The sequence below is a fragment of the Talpa europaea genome (genome assembly GCF_964194135.1).
Source record: "Talpa europaea genome assembly, chromosome: 16".
Taxonomy (NCBI): Eukaryota; Metazoa; Chordata; class Mammalia; order Eulipotyphla; family Talpidae; genus Talpa; species Talpa europaea.
The window spans coordinates 11,552,953-11,575,919 of NC_140084.1; the positions used below are offsets into that span (position 1 = coordinate 11,552,953).

At 50.1% G+C, this 22,967-nt stretch overlaps 1 protein-coding gene across 1 annotated transcript; it reads left to right on the forward strand.

Moving 5' to 3' along the window:
- Positions 1 to 12,216: 12,216 nt before the first annotated feature.
- Positions 12,217 to 22,578, forward strand: ST3GAL2 (ST3 beta-galactoside alpha-2,3-sialyltransferase 2; the record flags this gene model as incomplete). Its single annotated transcript, XM_084257247.1, has 6 exons — positions 12,217 to 12,555; positions 15,029 to 15,222; positions 18,516 to 18,695; positions 21,040 to 21,085; positions 21,163 to 21,282; positions 22,405 to 22,578. 6 exons carry the CDS (start codon positions 12,217 to 12,219, stop codon positions 22,576 to 22,578), a joined length of 1,053 nt encoding a protein of 350 aa, XP_084113373.1.
- Between the last annotated feature and the right edge of the window lie 389 nt (positions 22,579 to 22,967).

Genomic DNA, 22,967 nt, shown 5'->3' on the forward strand with positions numbered 1-22,967 from the left:
CATAGCCGCCCCCGTGTATTCTGCTAACAGACACACAGAGCTGTGTGCTCGGGCTGCTCTCGTGGCCCAGGCTGCTTCTCCTGCTCTGGCACACACACCTCTCCCATTGTCTCGAATTTGCGAGATCTGATTTGGGCCCGAAGCCTCATGTTTCGTGGTGGTCCATGAGAAGTTAGAGAAAGCTTTCACTGCTAGGATGTCAGAGCTGGAGGAGTGGGGCAGAGTATAATTATCATTCCCATCTGCATACTTACATAATGATTTATAAAAAGGGTTTCAAAGCATTCTTTCATTATTATTCTATCTTCTGATGCTTATAACCCTGGGGTTATAGAGAGCAGACTCAGTTGGACAAATGGTTTTAGATGCTTAGTATGTTACTGCTACAGGCCAGTGCCACACCCTGCGTGGTACAGGGGGATGAATTAAACATGGTCTCTGTACTCTTAGAGTTTATGTTTTAAGTGAAGGAGATGTATATGTACGTGATGTCTTTTTCGGTTCTGTGTAGGATCTTAATAAATCTGGGCCGGACTTGACTTGTGATCCAAATTGACTTATGACTCCTAGAGGCTAGGGTATGATGAGAGATGAGGCGTAGGAGGGGAGCCTGGTTTGGGGATCGCTGATTATTCTGTGTTAGGGAGCCTGACCATGAGCCCATGAATAAGAGCGCCCGGTGTTGGATGCTTTTCAGCACAGGAAGGTGATGAGTTTGTCAGGTATGAAAAGGCATGCTAGAGAGGCCACTGAGAATTTAGGTCTAGACGCAGGGTAGGAGGGCAGGCTCTTGGATTTGGAAGAGGGTAGTGCATAATAGAGAGACATGGAAGCAAAGCAAATAATCATAATAAAGATAATTATATTCTGCCCCCACTCCTCCAGCTCTGACTAGAGAGAAGAACCTTCAGATGCATTCGCAGCAAGAAACAAGGAGGGCTCTGAGTCCAAAGAGTAGACTGAAGTGGCTTGAAGTCAAAGTTGTGGCCAGCAGGAACACACAAGGAGATAATCAGAGAGGAAAAGGGTGGAGATAGGTTTGCCTTCTGATTGTTTAAGAATCTTGGCTGGAGAAAAAAGTGACTTGCTGCCTGGTGACTGCCTGACTAGAGTTTGGCTCCCAAATCTGCTGCTCTTCTGATGTAGTTGAAACCCCAGGATGGGTCTGCTGCAGGCCAACTGGGGACTTAAAGAGAGGACTTTCCCCAAGGGTGTCCAGATGGCTAATATGCATTATTCCCTGGCCAGGTCTGAAATGGTCAAGTGAAGATGCGCTAAGGCTGGAGTCGCCTTTTCAGTAAAGGGCCAACTGGACAATATCTGAAAGACCCTGGGAGTATGTGTGCCCACCGCGGCCCCCCTGCACTGTGGGCTGTAATGAAAGGGGGAGGGGAGAGCCATTTTAATTGGGACTTTTAAACAGCTTCCCCCAGGCTATCTTAGTCTGTCTCCTTCATTGTGCTGGCTGGAGTTCTGTGAATCTCGTTAGAGATGGTTTGATATGCCTTCCCAGGAGACTGGTATTGGCAGGAATCCCCAGCTCCCTGGTACAGATAGTTTAATCCAACTCATCCTGTCAAGATGGTGCTGTGAATTTATACTCTAAACACATATCAGTAATACATAAAAAGATAAAATCCTAAAAACACTGTTATATACTCCCCCTCTTTCCCTGTACACACAAAACCATAAACATCCTTGTGATGAGAAATGGAACCAGAGCACAAAGAGCAGAGCAAGGATGAAACTGCAGGTGAATTAGTCTCTGAATCTGGAAGCAGGCAGAAACAACTGGAAATCTGGGGTAACAGAGCTATAAAGTGCTCCACGTAAAGCTTCAAGTTAGAGCTTGAACCCTGGGGCTTGGAGCATAAGCTGGAAAAAAATTGCTACCAGACCTTCCGGATTGGAGAACATGTGGAGATTTGAGTTGAATGGTGCCTGGAGAGGGCACAGACGCTCCACAACCTTCCCACACACCTTGCCCTACATCTGGCTATTACTGAGTCATATCCTTTTTTTTTTTTTTTTTAAGATTTATTTATTTATACATACAAGAGCATAAATACCTCAGGCCAGAGGTGTGGGGTAGGTGAGAGGATTCCCCAGAGACAGAGTGGGGAGCAGAACAGGCGATTGCTGAGTCATATCATATCCTTTTATGATAAACTGGTGATCCAGTAAAAAAACAAACGATACCAACTGTGGCTTCCTGTAAAGATGCTTGCTAGGGAGACAGAATCTCACAGCTTGGCCCTAAGCTGAGCTGTGACTGTAAGTTTTGATTCTAGACTAAGAGACCCAGAGGGCCTGGGAAGGCAAAGGTGAAAACCTCTAGATAAGAAGGAAAGAGTAACTTGTAGGAGGTTAGATGGATGGCTACACTAAAGTTGAGAAACACATGAAGAAAACTAATGAAAAAAATAAAATGGGGCCTCCCCCGGTGGCGCAGCGGTTGAGCACTGGGCTGCAAGGCTGCCCGCAGCCTTTGCAGCGCCGGTTCAATCCCTGGCCGCCGGTGAGGGTCCCACAAGGCGCGACAGACCTCTCCTGCCACACCTGCTGCTCCCCTCAGCAGTGTATTTCATCAGTCTGCCTGTTCTGTTCCCCGCTCTGGCTCTGGTGAATTGTCTCACCCTCCAGTGCTTCTGACTGTACCCAGTGCTTGTATAAATAAAATAAATAAATCTTTTAAAAAAATAAAATATAATTGAAGAAAAATTTACCCCATAGGAGATCAAAATGACAAAGTAATGAGAATGTGTCTTTAATATAAATAGATAAGGACCTTCAAAGAGATAAGATACCATGAAATCCATTAGGAAAAGAAAGGGAAGTTAGAAAAGAAAAACAAGAATATGTTAATATTCTTTTATATGTGAATATAAAAAAGGTATTAAAAAGTTTAGCAGTGAAAAATAGTGTCATTAGAATTTGAAACTAGTTAACTCTATCCTGGACACAGTTGTGAGCTTGTACTGAGGAATTCATCTAAAATGCAGCACTGACAAGGAGAACAGATTGACAGGGGTTAGCACGTGTCTAGAAGGAATTACAGATATCAGTTCAAAAAATGGCAAATAAATAATATTTGAAGATACAGTGGCTGAGGATTCCAGAATTGAAGGAACAGCATAAAAGCCAAACAGATAGTTACCTAAACATACTACAGTACAACTGGGGACAAGAATAAGGAAAAAATATTAAAATCTACCAGAGGGGGAAAAGGCAAAATTCAAAGGAATAAAAAAAAATTCGGTCCTCCCCTGGTGGCGCAAGGGATTAAGCACCGCACTATGAAGCAATCTGCAGCCTCTGTAGCACGGGTTCGATCCCGGCCGGCCGGCCGGCGAGAATCCCACATGGCATAGCAGACCTCTCCTGTCTCACCCGCTGCTCCCTTCAGCAGTGTATTTCAGTCAGTCTGCCTGTTCTGTTCCGCACTCTGTCTCTGGTGAAGGCTCTACCCTCACGTGCATCTGGTCTGTACCCCGGTTCTGAATAAATAAATCTTAAAAAAAAAAATCTCATCAACATTAGATGTCAAGGGAAAGGGAAGCTAAAGTTTGATATCCAGCTATCATTCAAGAATGAAATTAAGTAGAACTCCCTGGTGGTGCAAGGGGTTAAACACCACACTGTAAATCAATCCGCAGCCTCGGCAGCACGAGTTCGATCCCAGCCGGCCAGGGAGAAACCCACATGGCGCAGCAGACCTCTCCTGACTCGCCCACTGTTGCCCTCAACAGTGTCTTTCAGTCAGTCTGCCTGTTCTGTTCCCTACTTTGTCTCTGGTGAATCTTCTCATCCCGTGCACCTCTGGCCTGCACCCCAGCTCTTGTATGCATAAATCATTTTTAAAAAATGAAATAAAGTAAAGATATTTCTGGATGTACTAAGACAACTTTGTTACTTACAGACCTTCGCTAAAGAACTACTAAAGACATACTTTAGTAAGAAGGAAAATACACCAGGGAAGGAACAGGTTGTTAACACCAACATGAGCATGGAAATTAGCACATTATGTTGGAAGATTTAAAGAACTATGGATAATATATCAGGATGATTTTTGCTACATGGGACAGGATAACCCACAGTGACTTCAACTATAAAAAATAGTTAACTTATAATGAGAAAAATGGAGTTTCAGGGTTGGGGCAGTAGTTCAGGATTGAAAGGTAGCCTAGATCATCCTATCTTCCTGCTCTGCCATGTGGAGGGAGTGAGATGTCGCCTCGTGATTGTGATATAGCTGCTGCAGTTCCAGACATCATATCCTCACCCAGTAGCATCCCGAGCAACAAGACACAGAGAGACTAAGAGAAAGGATGCTTTCTAATGTGCTGTTTTTTTCCAAGAAAGCCCTAGCCATGATCTCCTTATGTCTCATTGGGCCCAACAGGTCCATCAGAGACCAGTGCTTGGTAAAAGGAAGCCATTTTCTCATCTCCTGGAACTAAACCCTTTGCTGCCTGAATAAGATCAGGATTCTGTTGGCAAGAAAGAAGGACAAGTGGCTGCTGTTAGGCAACCAACAGCATCTGCCACAGATGGCAAAACACACAAATGAAAAATCTAGTGTCTGAGTTTTTATGTTTTTATTTTTTTGAAGATTTATTTATGTATAGAAGAACTGGGGTGTATGGGCTTCCCTGTTGGTGCAAGTGGTTAAGAGGCAACCTATGAAGCGATCCGCAGCCACTGCAGCACAAGTTTGATCCCCAGCCAGGGAACTACCCACATGGTGCAGTAGACTCTCCGGTCTTGCCTACTGCTCCACTCAGCAGTGTATTTCAGTCAGTCTGCCTGTTCTGTTCCTCACTCTGTCTCTGGTGGATCCTCCCACCCCCCACGCCTCTAACCTGTACCCCAGTTCTTGTATGCATAAATAAGTAAATCTTTTTTAAAAAAGAAGAAGAAGAAGAACTGGGGTGTAGGCCAGAGGTGCAAGGGGTAAGAGGATTCACCAGAGACAGAGTAGGGAGCAGAGCAGGAGGATCTGCAGAAATACACTACTGAGGGGATTAGCGGGTGAGACAAGAGAGGCCTGCTGCGCCATATGGGTTAGTCCCTGGCTGGGGATCAAACTCAGGTCTCAGAGATGATAGCAGTGATAATGTTATAGAGCAGCCCCGATATTGAAGGGGTTCCTGGCTGTGGGTCCTCACCCGCGCGCTTAAAAGGGACTTATGAATACTCCACTACAGACACACACAAAGGTTAATAAAAGGTTTATTTACAAGGGAAAAGGAAATAAGGAAAATGTACAACTCAGGGAGAAAATAGGGAAATAAAGTCTTTAATGCGTCCTACCCGATCCGATGACCTGGAAACCCAAAGTCACCCAAAGTCACTCTCAGAGCTGGCTGGACACTGCGAGCTGTGAGCTGGCCGAGAGCCAAAATGGGGATCCCCCAAAGCCCACGTGTCTGCCTTTTATATCCACCTGGCTGCTTAACCCCACCCTCAGGTCCCAGCTACCTTCCCTTTGGTGGTGATGGGATTTGGAGTTTCCAGTGTCTTTGGCTTTGGCCTGGGGTGGGGGTGGAGTCCACAAAGCCTGTATGGAATTAGCTTTAGGACATCCTGTTCCCCCTGACAATAGCACTGAGACTTAACCCCTACACCACCAGGGAGGCCCCAGTGTCTGGTTTTTTAGTTTTAAAAATAAGGAACATAAAATCGTTGACTACAGTATCAGGAAGGACTGACATGGAATAAAATAGGGAATTCCATTGCTAAATCATGCCAAGTTTCTGCCTTGTTCAAAAGAATAGCACTGCTGAAAAGCTGTAAACATCTTAGAAAAATGCATATATGCTGACAATTAAGATAGTCACTAAAGAGGAGGGCTATCATTTACAAGCTGGGGGAGGAAACATAATGGGAATGGGTTTGGGGTGTTAATCCAACAGAAGTCAGGAAGAAAGGGCCTCCCTGGTGGCGCAGCAGTTGAACGCTGGGTTGCGAAGCTGCCCGCAGCCTCTGCAGCGCTAGTTCGATCCCAGGCCACTGGGCGAGGGTCCCACATGGCGCGCAGACCTCTCCTGCCGCCCGCTGCTCCCCTCAGCAGTGTATTTCGTCACTCTGCCTGCTCTGCTCTCCCCTCTGGCTCTGGTGAATTCTCTCACCCTCCCGCGCTTCTGACTGTACTCAGTGCTTGTATAAATAAATAAATCTTAAAAAAAAAAAAAAGTCAGGAAGAGAAAAAAGTACTGTAGAAAGAAAATGAAAAAGATAGTAAATAAATCCAGATACATAAGTATAATATATTAAAGAAAAAACTGTCAGAGTGGATGAAAAGCAAGTAAGTGGTCTGGAGCATGCAGACCTCTGGCCAGCAGGACATGAGACTTCACAGGGTCCACTGTGGCCTCACACAGATGGAGGTTCATAAAACACATCCTGTTCCTTCTCCATCCTGCCCTCTCCCTCCCCAGCGGTTCTTCTCCAGCCTTATCTACCCAGATTACTGAGATAACATCGTTGTTTTCCTAGCCTTTGCTTCCTGATCTACAATAGATGTGTATGGAAAATTCATGAACTTTCCCACCTCCCAAGGCAAACCACCCTAGGACACCTTGAGGGGCAGATGTGGAGCTCAGCTGGGCTGGGGCAGGGCAGTAGTTGATTGAAAGGACCCTACACCCCAACTCTTCCTCACTCCACTTCTTTCCACACCTCCAAGCCTGGCATTCCTCCCTTAGAGGCTATTTCTTAGGGTGCAACAATGATCCATCCTCTCGAGGTGAAGACTGATAGTTAATTTCTCCATAGCTTTCTCTGAAAATTGGCCAGAATGACAGTCAGAGACTTGGAGATGGGTGAGTTCTTTCTGATTTCATGGCTGCTGACTATGGGCGGCATCAGAAGTACCGGAACAGAGATCTCAGACTAAAGTCACCTCAGAAGGCAGAGGCTGCCCAAGGGGCTGTGTGTGGGAGTGAGAAGGGCTGAGTCACTGGGACAGCTCTGAGGGTCTGTGGCCGAGGCTGGTGCCAGGATGTTGCAATGCTATGACTTCACGTAGGCAGGCATGCCAAGGTGAAGCAACCAGACACGTCAAGGACATGCCTCACTGGGGCTGAGGCAGGGGTAAGGAAGGGGCTGTCAGCTCTGCTCGCCAAGAGACTGACCGACCTCCCAAAGTACCTTCTACCAGGATCAACTGCTGCCACTCTCAGGAGGCAGGGCACTGTGGATTGAGCACTGAATTTGGGGCCACCAGACCTGGAGAGTTGTTATAGCTCTTACCGCCTGACTGACCTGATTCAGCTGATCTGGGGACTTCTGTGAATACCAAACATGAGGCTATGCCCCCAAATGCTCAGAAATTCCTAAAGCATCTCGCAGCATGAGTAATAACCTACGGTCTGATGCATTTACATTGAGGCTCTGAACATGTCCTCTGGCTACATAGCAGTAGGTGGAAAGAGGATGCTTTCTCAGTATCTTGCAGGGGATTTTCCTTCTCCCCATCCCTTCTAGAATCAAGCAACCCCCCTCCCCCATCCTCTGAGCCTTATTTTGACATTTCTTTTCTCTGCCTGCCAAGAAGGTTGTGTTCAGCTGCGCTGTTCTGAGACTGCTATCCTGCTTCATTAGGTTAATTTGATGGCTTGTCTCCTGGGAACTGACCGGAGATGACTCTAAACCGCCCTAACCTCCACACCCACACCCTGCTGTTCTCCTTTTGCTGCTGCCTTTGCTGCTCAATCCCATGTGCCTGCTGCCTGTCCTTTCCTCTACCTGTAAGCTGGCCAGGGCCTCCTTTAGCTTGGGGGGTTCCTTTGTGGACTCAGGCATGCATCCCCAGATTGGTGGAAGGCCCTAGGGGAGGGAGAGCACCTGCTCTTTAAGGCCTTGTTGCCCCAGGCCTTCTGGATTCTGGCTGCAGGGCCTGTGTTCTCTCTCAACATCTCTAGCTCAGCCAACCATTCAGGGGATATTTACTGTAAAATAGTCTCACCAAACTTGCTAAAATGTAACCACAAACCACCCAGAACACCATAGCATTGCCTTGCTACCTCTTAAACTTTCCTCCTTAGTCCCTCTCCTCTTAGAGAACTGTTTCACACCCCTTTAAATTGCAGCCCAACCACAAAGAGACTCTCATTGTCCTACAAACAGATGCCCTTTCCACATGGGCATGCTTCCCTTCTGTTCTTGCTACTCAGGGACTTTGTTTTTTAATTATCTCCTCTTAAGCATCCCATAAGATCCCCCACTTGGGCCTCCCTAGTGGTGCAAGGGGTTAAGCACAGCACTGTGAAGCTGTCTGCAGCCTCTGCAGCACAAGTTCGGGCCAGCCAGGGAGCTACCCACATGGTGCAGCAGACCTCTCCTGTCTTGCCTGCTACTCCCCTCAGCAGTGTATTTCAGTCAGTCTGCCTGTTCTGTTCCCCACTCTGTCTCTGGTGAATCCTCTCATCCCCCACACCTCTGGCCTGTACCCCAGTCCTTATATGCATAAATAAATAAATCTTTTAAAAAAAAAGATCCCCCACCATTCTACTTTCTCCCATTCCCTTTTTTTTTTTTGGGGGGGGGGTAACACCTTTTTTGAGATATAAATTACATACTGTATGGTTCACCCATTTTCAAGTGTGCAATTCATTGGTGTTTATTCTATTTCAATATTATGCAACTGCCACCACAAACAATTGCAGAGCATTTCATCACCCCAGAAGGAAACACCATACTCATGAGTAGTCACTCCCCATTTCCCCAAAACCCCAGCCCTAGGCAGCCACTTCCCTACTTTATGGATTTGCCTGTTCTGCACAGTTCTTACCAGCGGCATCATATGTGGGCTTCTGTGACTGGCTTCTCCCGCTCAGCACAGAGTTTTCAAGGTTGACCCATGTGGCAGCACGTGTCAGTGCTTCGTTGTTTACATGACCAAATAAGAAGATTCCATGATAGGACAGACCACATTTTGTTTATTTATTCATCAGTTCATGGAACTTTTGGGTTGTTTCCACTTTGGAGCTAATATAAATGCTGCTGCTGTAATCATTTGTGCACATGTTTTTGTGTGGACAAAAGTTTTCATTTCTCTTGGGCATATACCTAGGAGGAGAATTGCCGAGTCATGTGGTAACTCTGTGTATAACCTTCTGAGGAACTGCCAGCCTGTTTTCCAAATGGCTGCACCATTTCACATTCCCACCAGCAGCGTGTGAGGGTTACAATTGCTCCAAGTCCTCATACACACTGGTTTGATTACAGTCAGCCAAGTGGGCAGGAAGTGGTATCTGGTTGTTTTTTGTTTTTTTTTTAAGATTTATTTATTTATACAAGAACCGGAGTACAGGCCAGAGGTGTGGGAGGGTGAGAGGATTCAACAGAGACAGAGTGGAGAACAGAACAGGCATACTGACGAAATACACTGCTGAGGGGAGCAGCGGGTGAGACAGGAGAAGTTTGCTGTGCCATGTGGGTCAGCTACCCGGCCGGGAATCAAACTCATGCTGCAGTGACTGGCAATAGCTTGATAGTGCTGAGACTTTAACCTCTGTGCCACCAGGGAGGCTCTCCAAGAGCTCATTTTAAAATATAAATAAGGTCATGCCCCTTCTCCCCTCCAAACACTCTTGTCAGATCATAAATCCTCATCCCTTCTAGGCCTCTGTGACTGGCTCCTCAAGCCTTCCTTTCCACATCCTCCTCTGCCTCACTGGCCCACTTCCTGGTATTAGCAGGTCAGATGTGTTTCTCCTAAAGCCCTTTATGCTCTTGTTCCCTCTCATGGGCCCTGTAACTCCCTGTTCTAGCACTCTGTGATGGCCCATGCCTTTGTCCTCACCACTAGGGCAGGGTAGGGGTGCCCTGTCCCAGTGTCTCCCCCCATCTCCCAGCACTGACCTGTTAAACGTCTCTTGATTGAATAAGTGAACCCCACCAACCAGGTGGCCCAGAAAGACTGGCCAGAGGTGGGTGCTGCTGCTGAAGAGTGCACACTCCCCATCCAAGGGCACACATGGGCTTAACATGAGTGACTAGAACAGCTGTCAAGCTTTGTTTTCCTACCCAGAGTAATGTCCTGCCATTGGAACGTGTTAGTTCCTCTCACTGATGGCTTTGTGGTTTGACTTGCCTCCAAAAAGTCAAGCTGGCACGAGTGGAGGCCGTAGCTGAGGTTCTTGAACACAGAGCCCTGGAGGCCAGCTCTGTAGCTGCTGGCAGTGGCCAGAGGACCCTGGAAGGGCTGGAGCTTCTGGCAAGGGGCTGTGGGACCCAGGGCTAGGTCAGCAGGTTTGAGAGAGGAAATGGTGGGGAAGGGCAGACAGCCAGGATTGAGAGATCCTCACTGTGTGGGACCAGACCCAGAGGCTCCCCCTGAGCCTTGTCCTGGACCCTGGTCCCTACTCCCTTGTGCTGGCATGAGTTCAGACTCCTTTCCTTAGGGCCAAGCTCCAAACTGCCCTGACAGTGGTGTGGTCTCTTCTCCCTGCTCTTGCCAGCAGGGAGCATAGGGCCTCAGGCTGTCAGCACTTCCTGGACTCTGGCATAACCTGCAGAAGAAGGCAGTGGCCCAGAGGGGGTGGGCCTGAGCCCCAAACACCTGCATCTTGACACCCTCAGGCTCTCGCCCTGATGCAAGAACTGGAAGGATCTTGTTAATGGTTCACCAAGCTAACCCAGGAATGCCTCATCTATAATCCACCCATAAGAGAAGAGGGCAAATCCTGGGGCCAAGACCCAGCCCACCCACTCTGGTCTCCGTGGGAGGGGCTTCTCAGGGGTCAGAGGGTATGAGCACACTAAGCTGGGAGCTCTTTCACAGCGCCCTGGAATCTTTTCTGGGACATTGTTTCTTGAGTTTCATTTGAAATTAACCTCACATAGTTCCTGGACTACGAACTTTTTCAACCTGGTTTTGGCAGTGACTTGCTGTGTGACTCTGGGGAAATCGCTCTCTGTCTTTGTTTACCTTTGGCTAATAAGTGAGACTGGTGGGCTAATCCGTCCTTGGAGACCCAGCGGCCAGGGGAGGTAGGCAAGCGCTGCTGCCTGTGGGTGGTTAGAGGGAGAGCCCTTTCTTTCATCCACCCTTCTTTCTCTCTAACTCTGCCCCCTCCGGGACTTGGAGGCAGGGCTTGGGGACAACCTGGTACCTATGTAATTTACCTGCACATTATTGTTCTTGTCTGCAATTTCAGGGTCAGGCTGCGGCAGCCCGGCGCCTGACGAGTGAGAGGAACCTGCCAGGGGATTACTGCCAGCGCCAGCTAACGGCACGACTGCCGGCCTCAGGGGTATGGGGATGGGCAGAGCCGCTTTTCAGCCCAACCCAGCAGCACCAGGCAGGAGGCCTGGACCCTGGTGGGGAGCTTGCCACACGCTCGGCTGACCCAGATGGTGGGAGAAGCAGCGCCCGCTGAGTAGCAGCTGTGCGCAGAAACCCAAAGGAGCCTGCAGCAGGAGCTCTGTAGCCCTCTACCCCAACTGCCTTTGGGCCTTGACAGTCAAGTGAAGGGAGTGGCACCTCAGGTGGCAGCGAAGGGGAGAACTTGAAGAGGATCTTGATTTTGGCAACAGAGTTTTCTGAAACCCACGGAGCTGCCAAGGTTTTTTCTCTCAGGGTTGGGGCCTGGTTCCCTTCCCCTGGCAGAGGGGTGGTACCAGGAGGACCAAACAATGTGGGGACTGCTCTTGCATGGAATCCAGGCAGCTTAAAGCCCTTGTGCTCTCTGTTGTGATTGGGGTTTGAGGGCTTCCCCCCCCCCCCCCGCAGGGACGAGGGGCTGCCTCAGCATCTGCTCATGAGCCACAAGGACCCCGACTGCTCCAGACTGGACCTTTCCAAGCTGCCAAAGAGGGGGGCCTCCAAAGCTGGCAGCCAGCAACCCCAAGGGACTAGAAGGCTGAGATGGACTGACCTCCCCCTTGCCAGGGTGGCAGGAGAAGCAGAGCATCTGTGGCCCAGCTAATGACGGAGATTCCCGGTGGAGCCATAAGCAGGGACCCAAGTGACTCAGGGCCTGGGAGCCACTCCTGCCAAAGTGCTTTCTTCTCACGTTGAAGGAGGCCGTGGTGTGGGACCCCTACCGCTGGCCCCTCCACAGCACGTGCCCTTATGCCCTTTGCACGAGGAGCCAGAGCAGGCAGGCTACACCGTGGCTGGCCGGTCAGCCAGCTGGGAAAGGAGCGGCCACGGTGACATCCACCTGCCCAGCGGGCTGGTAGTCCAGCCCCCTGGCACATCGCACCATGAAGTGCTCCCTGCGGGTGTGGTTCCTCTCTGTGGCCTTCCTGCTGGTGTTCATCATGTCACTGCTCTTCACCTATTCCCACCACAGCATGGCCACCCTGCCCTACCTGGACTCGGGGGCCCTGGGCGGCACCCACCGGGTGAAGCTGGTGCCTGGCTATGCCGGTCTGCAGCGCCTCAGCAAGGAGGGGCTCGCCGGCAAGAGCTGTGCCTGCCGCCGCTGCATGGGTGACTCCGGCGCCTCTGACTGGTTTGACAGCCATTTCGACAGCAACATTTCCCCCGTCTGGACCCGAGAGAACATGGACCTGCCCCCAGATGTCCAGAGGTGGTGGATGGTGAGAGCCCCATCCCCTCCTGCCTCCCCTTTGCTGCCCCTGTCCAAGGGTCTATACCTCTTTTTGAACCCATGACAGCCTGGGGTCCTTGAAGGGGCATCCTGTTGCTCACCACCTTCATTTTATGGAGAAAATCAAGGTTCTTAGAGGTCCCTCTTGGATTGGGGCTGTCTCCTGGTCCCCAGAGCCCTGACAGAGTGTGAGACCCATTTGATCAGAGCCATCTATTAGATCACAGCTTCTGAAGGGCAGAGTGAGCTTTGGCCTGGAAGCATAGAGAATTCATATTTTCTAGTGCCCATAGGTGCCAAACTGAGACCACAAATGCCTCCTGTGCCAGGCAACATAGATGAGAAAAGCGATCAGAGGGAGAGGGTAGCAAGAAGTGGGGACCACTGCTGCCGGGAGAAGGCCTACCCTTCAGCCAGGGGGCAGCCACGTTTGGCCCCAGGGTTTGCCGCACAGGGAAGCCATGTCACTACTGGATCTTCGGACCCTGTGGCCCAGATTTTTTGGCTGGATATTCTCATTTGTAAACATTGGCTCTTAGTAAATTTAAACACCAGGAGGGCCACTCACTAGGTTTTTACAATTGTCGGAAAAGATTTTCTTCTGAGCTCCGTTATGAAAGGCTTGTCTGCTCCTCTTGGGGCATAAGAGAGGTGAAGGAAAGGGGCAGGTGTCCTCTCGCCTCAGTCTTCTGAATCCCATTACCATTCTTCTGCTTTTAACTCACTTCACCTCACCCCTGTCATCTCTGGGGCCTCACTCCCCAGGCTCTGCCACGCCATCTGTTTGCCACATGTGTCAGGGGTGGAGTAGTATTAGTCCGTAACCCAGGGGCCTGCAGTCTGCCTGCATTCCCCACAGGGGGGGGTCTCTGGAGGTAGCTTGTGCTCCCTGGTTTCCCCAACTGGCAGATGGGAAAGAGGATGACTCCCCCCTTTTCTCACATTCAGAGAAGCTGGAGGATAAGCTCATAGGAGCGGGCTTTCCACAACAAGGCACAGAGCTGGCCCCAACTGTCAGCGTCCCCAAGGATGGAGAGTTCTACAGAACAGGGATCACCAGGAGCCCACAGTGACAGCCTAGGGTCCTGGGGCATGCTGTTGCTCATAGTCCCCACCCTCATTTTATGGAGAAAATCAAGGTTCAGATTGAGCACAGGGCTTGGCCATTGTCACAGCTCCCAGACGTGGCCACCCAGGGCCAGATTGGACCCCTGGGAAGGCAGACCCATCAACAGGACTCAGAACTGAGGCTTGTGTAGGCGCTAAACATGCTCCTCCTCCGAGATAACAGCAGAGGCCTCTTCTCCCTGTCACCAACTTGACCCCCTGTTGCCATGAACTTAGAAATTCTCTTCCCATAGCTAATCTTCCTCTCCCTACTGCCTGTATTCTCATATCAGATGCCTTCCCTATGCTCAGAAAAGAGGTAAGAAGCAGGCCCACCCCTACCCCCTACACACATTCTGTTCCCCGAGCAGTTCCTGCTCAGCCACAAACCTTTAGTCTTAGGACTCAGACTGCAGAGCACTTTACAGGTCTGGCTTTGACCTTACTGACTGGTGGCCTTGTGCCAACGCCAACCCACTCAATATTTTCAGACATTTAAGAATCAGGATATTTCACATGAAATCCATATATTCAATTCTCTTGAAAATCGGAAATTTTGGTCTCTGTACTCACTATCTCACTGGCAACAAATGACCGAAGTTGCCCCTTACTGATAGGGCCTCCTCTTTGCTGCAGAACCCACCTGCCACACTTACTCCTGTGTGTTGCCTGCCTGATCCCACAGGGCTTTGGGTGCCGGTTCATTTGGTGATCTTTGCAGGTCACTGTTGGTGGCAGGTGCAAGGGATCAGTTTCATTTCAGCCATTCTGGCCATGAAAGCATGTCTGTGTTTGCCTTTCCCGGAGTGCTCTGGGAGTGGCTCTAGGAGTCCCCAGAATATTGTTCTAGATGTTGCTGGTGTGACTCTGAATGAGTCCCAGGGGTGCCCCCTGCAGGCTGGTTGGGAAGGAGGCCCTGTTATCTAGCAGGGCTTTCCAAGGTACCTGCACTCAAAGTGATGTCATTTTGTGATCCTGAGGTGCCCTGAGGGGATGGCAACGGATCGCCTCTTCATGCATGATGGTTCTGGGAAGTCTCTGCTTTGTGGCATAGGCAGGCAGGTCTTAGGAGAATGTGGGAAGAGCCCCTCTGACCCCTGCATCTCCCCCACTGCAGTAGAGCTGCTCCTGACTAGCAGGGCATGGAGTCTGTACAGAGACTAGCTGTGGTTGAGAGAGGGGAGGGTCCCTGCTGTCAGAGAGAATTCCAGCTCCCTGACAGCCAGATGAGGAGTCCTGTGTGTCCCTGGGACACTAGGGAATGGGCAGGGGAGGGGAGGGGGACAGGAACCCCTCCCTGCGTATTCCTTTCCCTTCCCCTCCCCCTACACCATCTTCTCCCTGCTCCTCCACAGATGCTGCAGCCCCAGTTCAAGTCACACAACACTAACGAAGTGCTGGAGAAGCTGTTCCAGATAGTACCGGGCGAGAACCCCTACCGTTTCCGTGATCCCCAGCAGTGCCGGCGCTGTGCAGTGGTGGGGAACTCAGGCAACCTTCGGGGTTCTGGCTACGGGCCGGATGTGGATGGGCACCACTTCATCATGAGGTGAGTCTACTGGGAAACCCCGGGACGGGCCTCCAGGAAGGAGATGGACCTCCTTGGCTTATCTGGCAGCGGAGGACTTGCTGTGGGGGTGTGGGTCTCTGATACCCCAGAATCTTCCATGAGACTCTCACCTTTGTGGGGTGGATGGTAAGGCAGTTTCCCACTCTTAATCCCTTTGAAAATAGCTGAAACTAGATTCCTGGCTGGTGTCTCATGAAAACTCCGACCAGAGGCCCCTCCCCCTGTGTGGTCTCAATAGTTGGGGCCATATTGAGGGTCCCAAACTAAACATCTTGCTTAATAGCCACGGTTGATTCCTTCTAGTGGACTCACAGAAAACAAGTGTCCTGGGCAGAAAACGGAGCTGCCTGCTGCTTACACTGGGCTGCTGCCCCTTACCTTTATCTCTCAAGGTTTAGAGAGTATGGGAGCTTGCTCACTCAGCAGACATCTGTGCCCAGCCAGCAGGACAGGAGAAGGGTTGGGAGGACAAAGACATGGAGCCAGGAGCCTGGGAGTTAATAGGGGCTAGACTTGTGACCTGAACATAGGTCTGAACCTTTGTGTTTCCTGACTTCCTTCCCAGACTTGGGGACAGGAAATACCATCCCATTCCTTGATGGAGGAAGTACCTTAAGAATATAGGTACTGAAAGTGCCCCAGTTTTCAGTAAGCATCTCTTAGGATGAAAGACTACTTTTCCCAGGAGGCAGAGGGAAGGGCTTTGTCTTAGAAACTGTTGCTGTCTCCATAGCAACACTAAGGCAACACTATGTCTGTGAGACTTTCAACATTCCTTGCAATACCTTTCTCATGTTGAGAAATGGTGGGGGGGTGGGAGAGGATACTAAGTCCCAACCAGGAATCCAGAGCCCCCTGAAATTCTGTCCCTGATTGCTGGCACCCAGAATATGAGGGAGACGAGCTGGAGAGGGGACCCTCTTCACGCAGAGACAGTGTCTGAGATTGGGGAATAAGGCATCCATCACTCCTGTGCAGCCCTGGGACTCTTGGGAAGCCCAGGGAAAGGCTCTAGAGTGCCTAAAACCTCAGCTGTCCCTGCCAAGCCACCTGCATCACGTGATGGTTGGGAATCTCCAGGGCAGAAGCACAGTGGTCAAAAAGGGCTGGCTGGGGCCTCCCCGGTGGCGCAGCGGTTGAGCACTGGGTTGCGAAGCTGCCCGCGATCTGCGGCACCGGTTCGATCCCCGGCTGCTCCCCGGCCACCGGAGGAGGGTCCCACATGGCGTGCAGACCTCTCCTGCCGCCTGCTGCTCCCCTCAGCAGTGTACTTCGGTCCTTCTGCCTGCTCTGCTCCCCGCTCTGGCTCTGGTGAATTCTCTCACCCTCCCGCGCTTCTGACTGTACCCAGTGCATGTATAAACAAAACAAACACACAAACCAGCAAACAAATAAATAAAGCATGCCTCTATTAAAAAAAAAAAAAAGGGCTGGCTGGGTGCCTCCCTGTTGGCATAGGGGTTAAGTTTCTGTGTTACCACTTCAAAGGCCCATCTCAATGGCTGGAGTTCGATCCCCAGCCAGGGTGCTGACCCACATGGCGCAGCAGACCTCTCCTGTCCTGTTGCTCCCCTTAGCAGTGTATTTCAGTAGATCCACCTGTTCTGCTCCCCACTCTCTCTGATGAGTCCTCTCACCCACCACACCTCTGGCCTGAACCCCAGTTCTTCCATACAAAAAAAAAGACTGGCTCCTATGGCACCTGGGTGGCACCTGGACAAGCCAAGCTGTAAAAGGACTTTACAGATGTTTCCTCATAGGAACCATGCTATAAGATATGGTGCTTTGGGGTGCAGATCCCAGAATCACTTTTTGGAAGGGGTGACATGTGTAACTGCTGATCCACATAAGGAGCCAGGCACCAGCGGAGGTGACTCGGCTTATAGGCTTGTCTTGGTTTGGAACCAGCATGAGACCTCCTTTCCTGGAAGCAGGACCCACCTAAGGCCCCATTAAGAGGATTGAGCTGAGTCACAGTAAGTTGGTAGCGCCACCCACTCACCCTAACCACAGCTGCCTCCTCCTCCTCTGTGTTCTCTGAGGCCTGCTGCAGTTGAGTTGGTCCTGCCTCATCTTACCTGTATATAGAGCTGACTGCTAGGACAGTGTCTAGCAGGTTGCAAACTCATAAATATACAAGTCAATGGAACAGGTGAGGCAACTAGACACCAAGCCCTAGCATGAATGTACCCTCACCTGCCTGCGCCCCAGCCGCAGGTGCTCCTTTGGTGAGTGGAGGCAGCCGGGAACAGATAGAATTCTAGAGTGCTTTCCATCTGAATCACAAATATCCACCTCATCTTCTCCATCTTTTTCTAGGCCCTTTCCAGAGCTTGGCTTCTCTAGAATGAATCAGATCCTCAAAACAAAATCCTGATCCCCAAAGCATGCCATAGTCCTTCCCTTTGCCTTAGAGGCTATCGGACATCTTTTTGAACCTCTTACTCTTCCTGGACTTTGGAAAGCCCAGCATGCAGGAAGAACCTGACAGGTGGAAACTCTGCAGCAGGGCTGACCAAGGGTGGGTGATCCTGGCTTACAGGTCAAAGAGGGGAGTTTGTAAAGGTGCTGGTTGCTGAGTCAGTGGAAAAGGCAGATGGGGGGAGTGCTCAGAAACCAACCTGGGGCTGCTGCTGCCCTTTGATTTGTGAGACCAGCTTGGCCTCTGCACCTAGGGTGAGATGAGGTATAGGTGTTAGGTCCTCACAAGAGTGAACCTTTGAACCCAGCTTTTGGTGGTTCCAACTCCAGCCAACTTGAACACCAGCAACGAAGTCTCCTAGCTCCTGCTACTCATTTCCACACTTCAAGCAGCGGAGAAACACCATCCTTGTTAAGACTTCCCCTCAAACCTGCTCTGTTTCTCACAATTCTCTTCTGCCACACACACAGCAGGTGTTCAAAAGATACGTATTAAAAAGAAAGAAGTGGGCCTTTCTGTGGTGCAGTGGGTTAAATCTCAGCACAGTGAGGCTATCAGCAGCCACTGCAGCATGAGTTCAATCCCCAGCCAGGGAGCAGCAGATCTCTTCTGTCTCATCCGTTGCACCCCTCAGCAGTTTATTTCAGTAGATCCATCTGTTCTGCTCTCCACTCTGTCTCTGATGAAGCCTCACACACACACACACACAACAACCATTTTTATATGAACCATTTCTAGAAATGGAATTGCTGGGTCTAAGTGAATTGCTGGTTGGCACCAAACAGTCCTCTAAAATTCTTCTACCAGTTGCTGTGGCAGTTTCTTCTCATGTCGCTTCTTGTCCCTGCAGGATGAATCAGGCACCAACTGTGGGCTTTGAGCAAGATGTGGGCAGCCGAACCACCCACCATTTCATGTACCCTGAGAGTGCCAAGAACCTGCCCGCCAATGTCAGTTTCGTGTTGGTGCCCTTCAAGGCCCTGGACCTACTGTGGATTGCCAGTGCCCTGTCCACAGGGCAGATCCGATTGTGAGCACTGCCCACAGGGAGTGGAATATGGGTGGCAGAACCACGTTGGGTGGAGTCCTCCTGGGGACTGGATTATAGAATTCTATGAGCTGGATGTTTTGGCCAAGAGGGGTTGGTGAGGAGGAAGCAGTGGAAGGAAAGGCCCCCCACAGTGTCATAGCTGAGGCCATATAGCCTGTTTTCTGTTCACTTCCTGCATGGGGACAACAAGTATACTGATAGCAGAAAAGTAAGGAAAGGACAGAGTAATCTTGTCTTTTTCCCTGGAGGTGACTCTCAGAAGAGCTCTGCTTTCTGAGAACTTTCTTTGGGAGTAGTTGCCCAATCACAGCTGAGGCCTACAGGATTTTTTTTTTTTAAAGTTTTATTTATTTATTCATACAAGCACTGGGTACAGTCAGAAGCACGGGAGGGTGAGAGAATTCACCAGAGCCAGAGCGGGGAACAGAACAGGCAGACTGACGAAGTACACTGCTGAGGGGAGCAGCGGGAGAGACAGGAGAGGTCTGTCATGCCATGTGGGACCCTCGTCGGCGGCCGGGGATCGAACTGGCGCTGCAGAGGCTGCGGGCAGCTTCGCAGCCCAGTGCTTAACCGCTGCGCCACCAGGGGAGGTCCAGGATTTTTTTTTAAGGTTATTACTATTTGCATAGAAGATCTGGGGTATAGGCCAGAGGTGGGGGGAGGGGTGAGAGGATTCACCAGAGATAGAGTGGGGACCAGAACTGGTAGATTTACTGAAATACACTGCTGAGGAGAGCAGTAAGCAAGACAGGAGAGGTCTGCTGTGCCATATGTGGGTTGGCACCCTGTCTGGGGGATTGAACTCAGGCCATAGCAGTAATAGTGCTGAGACTTAACCCTGAAGCCCCTAGGCCTCCACAGGAAATTTTTTAGCAGCTTTATTGAGATAAAATTCACATATACCATGTAATTCACACATTTAAAACGTGCAATTCTGCGACTTTCAGTATATCCAGAAATGTATGACCATCACCACAATTAATTTTAGAATACTTTCATGTTCTAAACTTGAAGTTCTATTTTCTAAAGAGAATGATCTAATGATACCTGTATCCTCAGCCTTCACCTCCACTCCCCCCACCATAGGAATCACTAATCAGCTCTCTCACCATGTGGGATGTATGTGTGTGTGTGTGTGTGTGTGTGTGTGTGTGTGTGTGTATGAGAGAGACAGAGGAAAGAGAGAGAGAAAATGTATAACACAAAGTTACCATTTTAACTGCATAGTTCAGAGTCATTAAGTGCTTTCACATCCTTGTGTAAATATCACCACTAACTGGCTCCTAAACTTTTCATCATCTCAGATAGAAACTTAGTACCATGAAATAATAGCTCCCCATTCTCCACTCCCTCTAGTCCCTGATAACCACTGTTCTTTGTCTCTCTGACTTGACATTATTCTAGTTTCTTTCACTTAAAATATCTTCAAGTTTCATTAATGTTGTAGCATGTATCAGAATGTCATTCTTTTAAAGGCTGAGTAGTATTCCATTCTATGGCTGTACCACATTTTGTGTATCCATTCCTCATCTATCAGTGGATATTTGGGTTGTTTTCACCTTTTGCCTGTTGTCACCATGTATTATTAAACAAGTGTGATTTCCTGACTCTATCTTCTCCTTGGGAAACATTAAGTCTAAAATAAGTGCTGTAGAGTTTGTTTCATAAATACTCAGAAAAGGTAGTATACATTATTGGCACCATGGTTGGCTAATAAGGAAGGAGGATTTGTGCCAAATGTGAGAATAGTCAGAGGATCATAAGAGCGCATGCATGGTGGATTTGAGATGATCGGTTAACTCAAAAGTTCACAGCACAGAGTTGAGGAAGAAAAGTTGGGGCTGGATCTCCCTGGTGGCGCAGGGGTTAAAGTCTCAGAGCTATCAAGCTATCACCAGCCACTGCAGCATGAGTTCGATCCCCTGCCAGGGAGCTAACCCACATGGCACAGCAGACCTCTCCTGTTTCACCCATTGCTCCCCTCAGGAGTGTATTTCAGTTGATGTGCCTGTTCTGCTCCCCACTCTGTCTCTGGTGAATCCTCTCACCCCCTGCACTTCTGGCCTATACCCCAGCTCTTGTATGCATAAATAAAAATAAATCTGGGGAAAAAAAAATAAAATTGGAGCTTGATAATGGAATGTCCCCATGCTTGTTTTATCCTGAAGTACCTAGGGAGCCATTGAAGATTTCTGAGTGAGGTACTGAATTGATGTCTATGACTCTAAAGCCTGGAAGAAGGGGGCCCTGTTGTGAGGCTGTCATTGCTCAACCTGAAAAGAAGGAACCACCCTCTAATATATTTTTTTTCTGCTTGCAGCACCTATGCCCCAGTGAAGTCCTTCCTTCGAGTGGACAAAGAAAAAGTAAGTCAGTCCCCCCCTCCTCCCCTTCTTCAGGTCCCCCAAGTTCCTCATGAATCTGTTCTATTTTCTCTTCCCAGGTCCAGATCTACAACCCAGCCTTCTTCAAGTACATCCATGACAGGTGGACAGAGCATCACGGACGGTACCCTTCCACAGGGATGCTGGTGCTCTTCTTTGCCCTGCATGTGTGTGATGAGGTGGGTGGTCCTATCTGAGGCTAAAAGAGTGGGACTTATGCAACAGCAGACAAGCAGCCTTTCTCTGGGCTTAGCAGTGCTCCAGAGCCATGTGGTTTTGTAAGCATAATCAAATGGCTTGAGTTCCATTCTAGGCTGTGAAGTATAGATCTGCATTTCCCAAACCCACTCTGAAATCACTTCATTGAAAAGTTAAATTTATTTTTAAATGGAAACAAAATACTACTACCCTAATTGTGATATTACTTGCCATAAAGAAAAAGTAACCATAAACCAATAGAATGGAAACAATGTAAAGTATATTAGCAGGATGGTTTATGCCAGGCCTCAGGGCTTACTATTCCTGTTTTAAAGTTTTAAAACTGGAGCTTAGTCATTCTAGGAGCAGATATCTGAGCAAGTAGAGCTACTGTGCCTTGTATACCAGTGCTCATGCCCAGCACCCCCACCTTTTTTTTTTTTAAGATTTATTTATTTATGCACACAAGAACCAGGGTACCTGCCAGAGATGTGTGGAGGGAGATGATTCACCGGAGACAGAGTGGGGAACAGAACAGGCAGATGGACTGAAATACACTAATGAGGGGAACAGTGGGGGTGACAGGAGAGGTCTGCGGCGCCATGTGGGTAGCTCCCTGGCCAGCTGGGAATTGCATTTGTGCTGCAGTGGCCAGTGACAACTTGATAGCTCTGTCTTAAACCCCTGCGCCACTAGGGAGGCCCCAGCACACACACTTTTGCCAGTAAGTTATTCAGGGCATAGTGTTGGATATTAGGCCAGCTTTCAAATATCAGTAGTCCATTTCTTCCTCCCCTCCTGCCACCCCCCCCAAGCCCCCCAAAAAGTTAGCAAGGGTTGTCAGCTGTCACATACTATCCCCAAACTGGGACATTTATGACGAAATCAGGTGGAAGTGGGGCTCAAAGCGCCAGGCCTGGGTGTCTGTCCTCTGCCTTCCCAGGTGCCACCGCGCTGTGGGAATCGAGGGGCTGCCGGCTTCCCAGGCTGTATGCGGGCGCTGCGGCCCCTTCTCCCCCGCCACGGCCCAAGGCTGTCCCCTGCCTGTCTCCACGGCCCTCCGGTCCTTGCTCGGGAGTGACCTGCGCCGTCCTTCCCTGCAGGTGAACGTGTACGGGTTCGGGGCCGACAGCCGCGGCAACTGGCACCACTACTGGGAGAATAACCGGTACGCGGGCGAGTTCCGGAAGACGGGCGTGCACGACGCCGACTTCGAGGCCCACATCATCGACATGCTGGCCCAGGCCAGCAAGATCGAGGTCTACCGAGGCAACTGAGCCTGACCCCTCGCGACCCTTCCGGCCCGGCCTCGAGGCGCGCTCGGGCCAGGACCCCGGGCCAGCCCGGGGCCCCGCGGTGGGAAGGCTGCGGGCTGGGCCAATCATGCTGCAGCCCAGCGGGCCTTCCGGCCCCCGCCAGTGACGAAACTTTCGGGGCCCGTCCGCTGAGGCACCAATCAGCGCCGCAGTTGGGCGGGGCCTCTTTTTCCCAACCAATCATGCGACTCAAGGAGAACTTCCGGCGCGGGGCTCCGCCTCTTCCAATCGCTGGCCTTCGGAGGCGGGGCCGCTGCCGCTCTAGCCCTTCTTCTCTATGCTTTGGGGTAGGATTTTATTTCTCGTTCTTTCAAGGATGAGCGGTGGGTTCCGGCCTGGACGCAGCACTC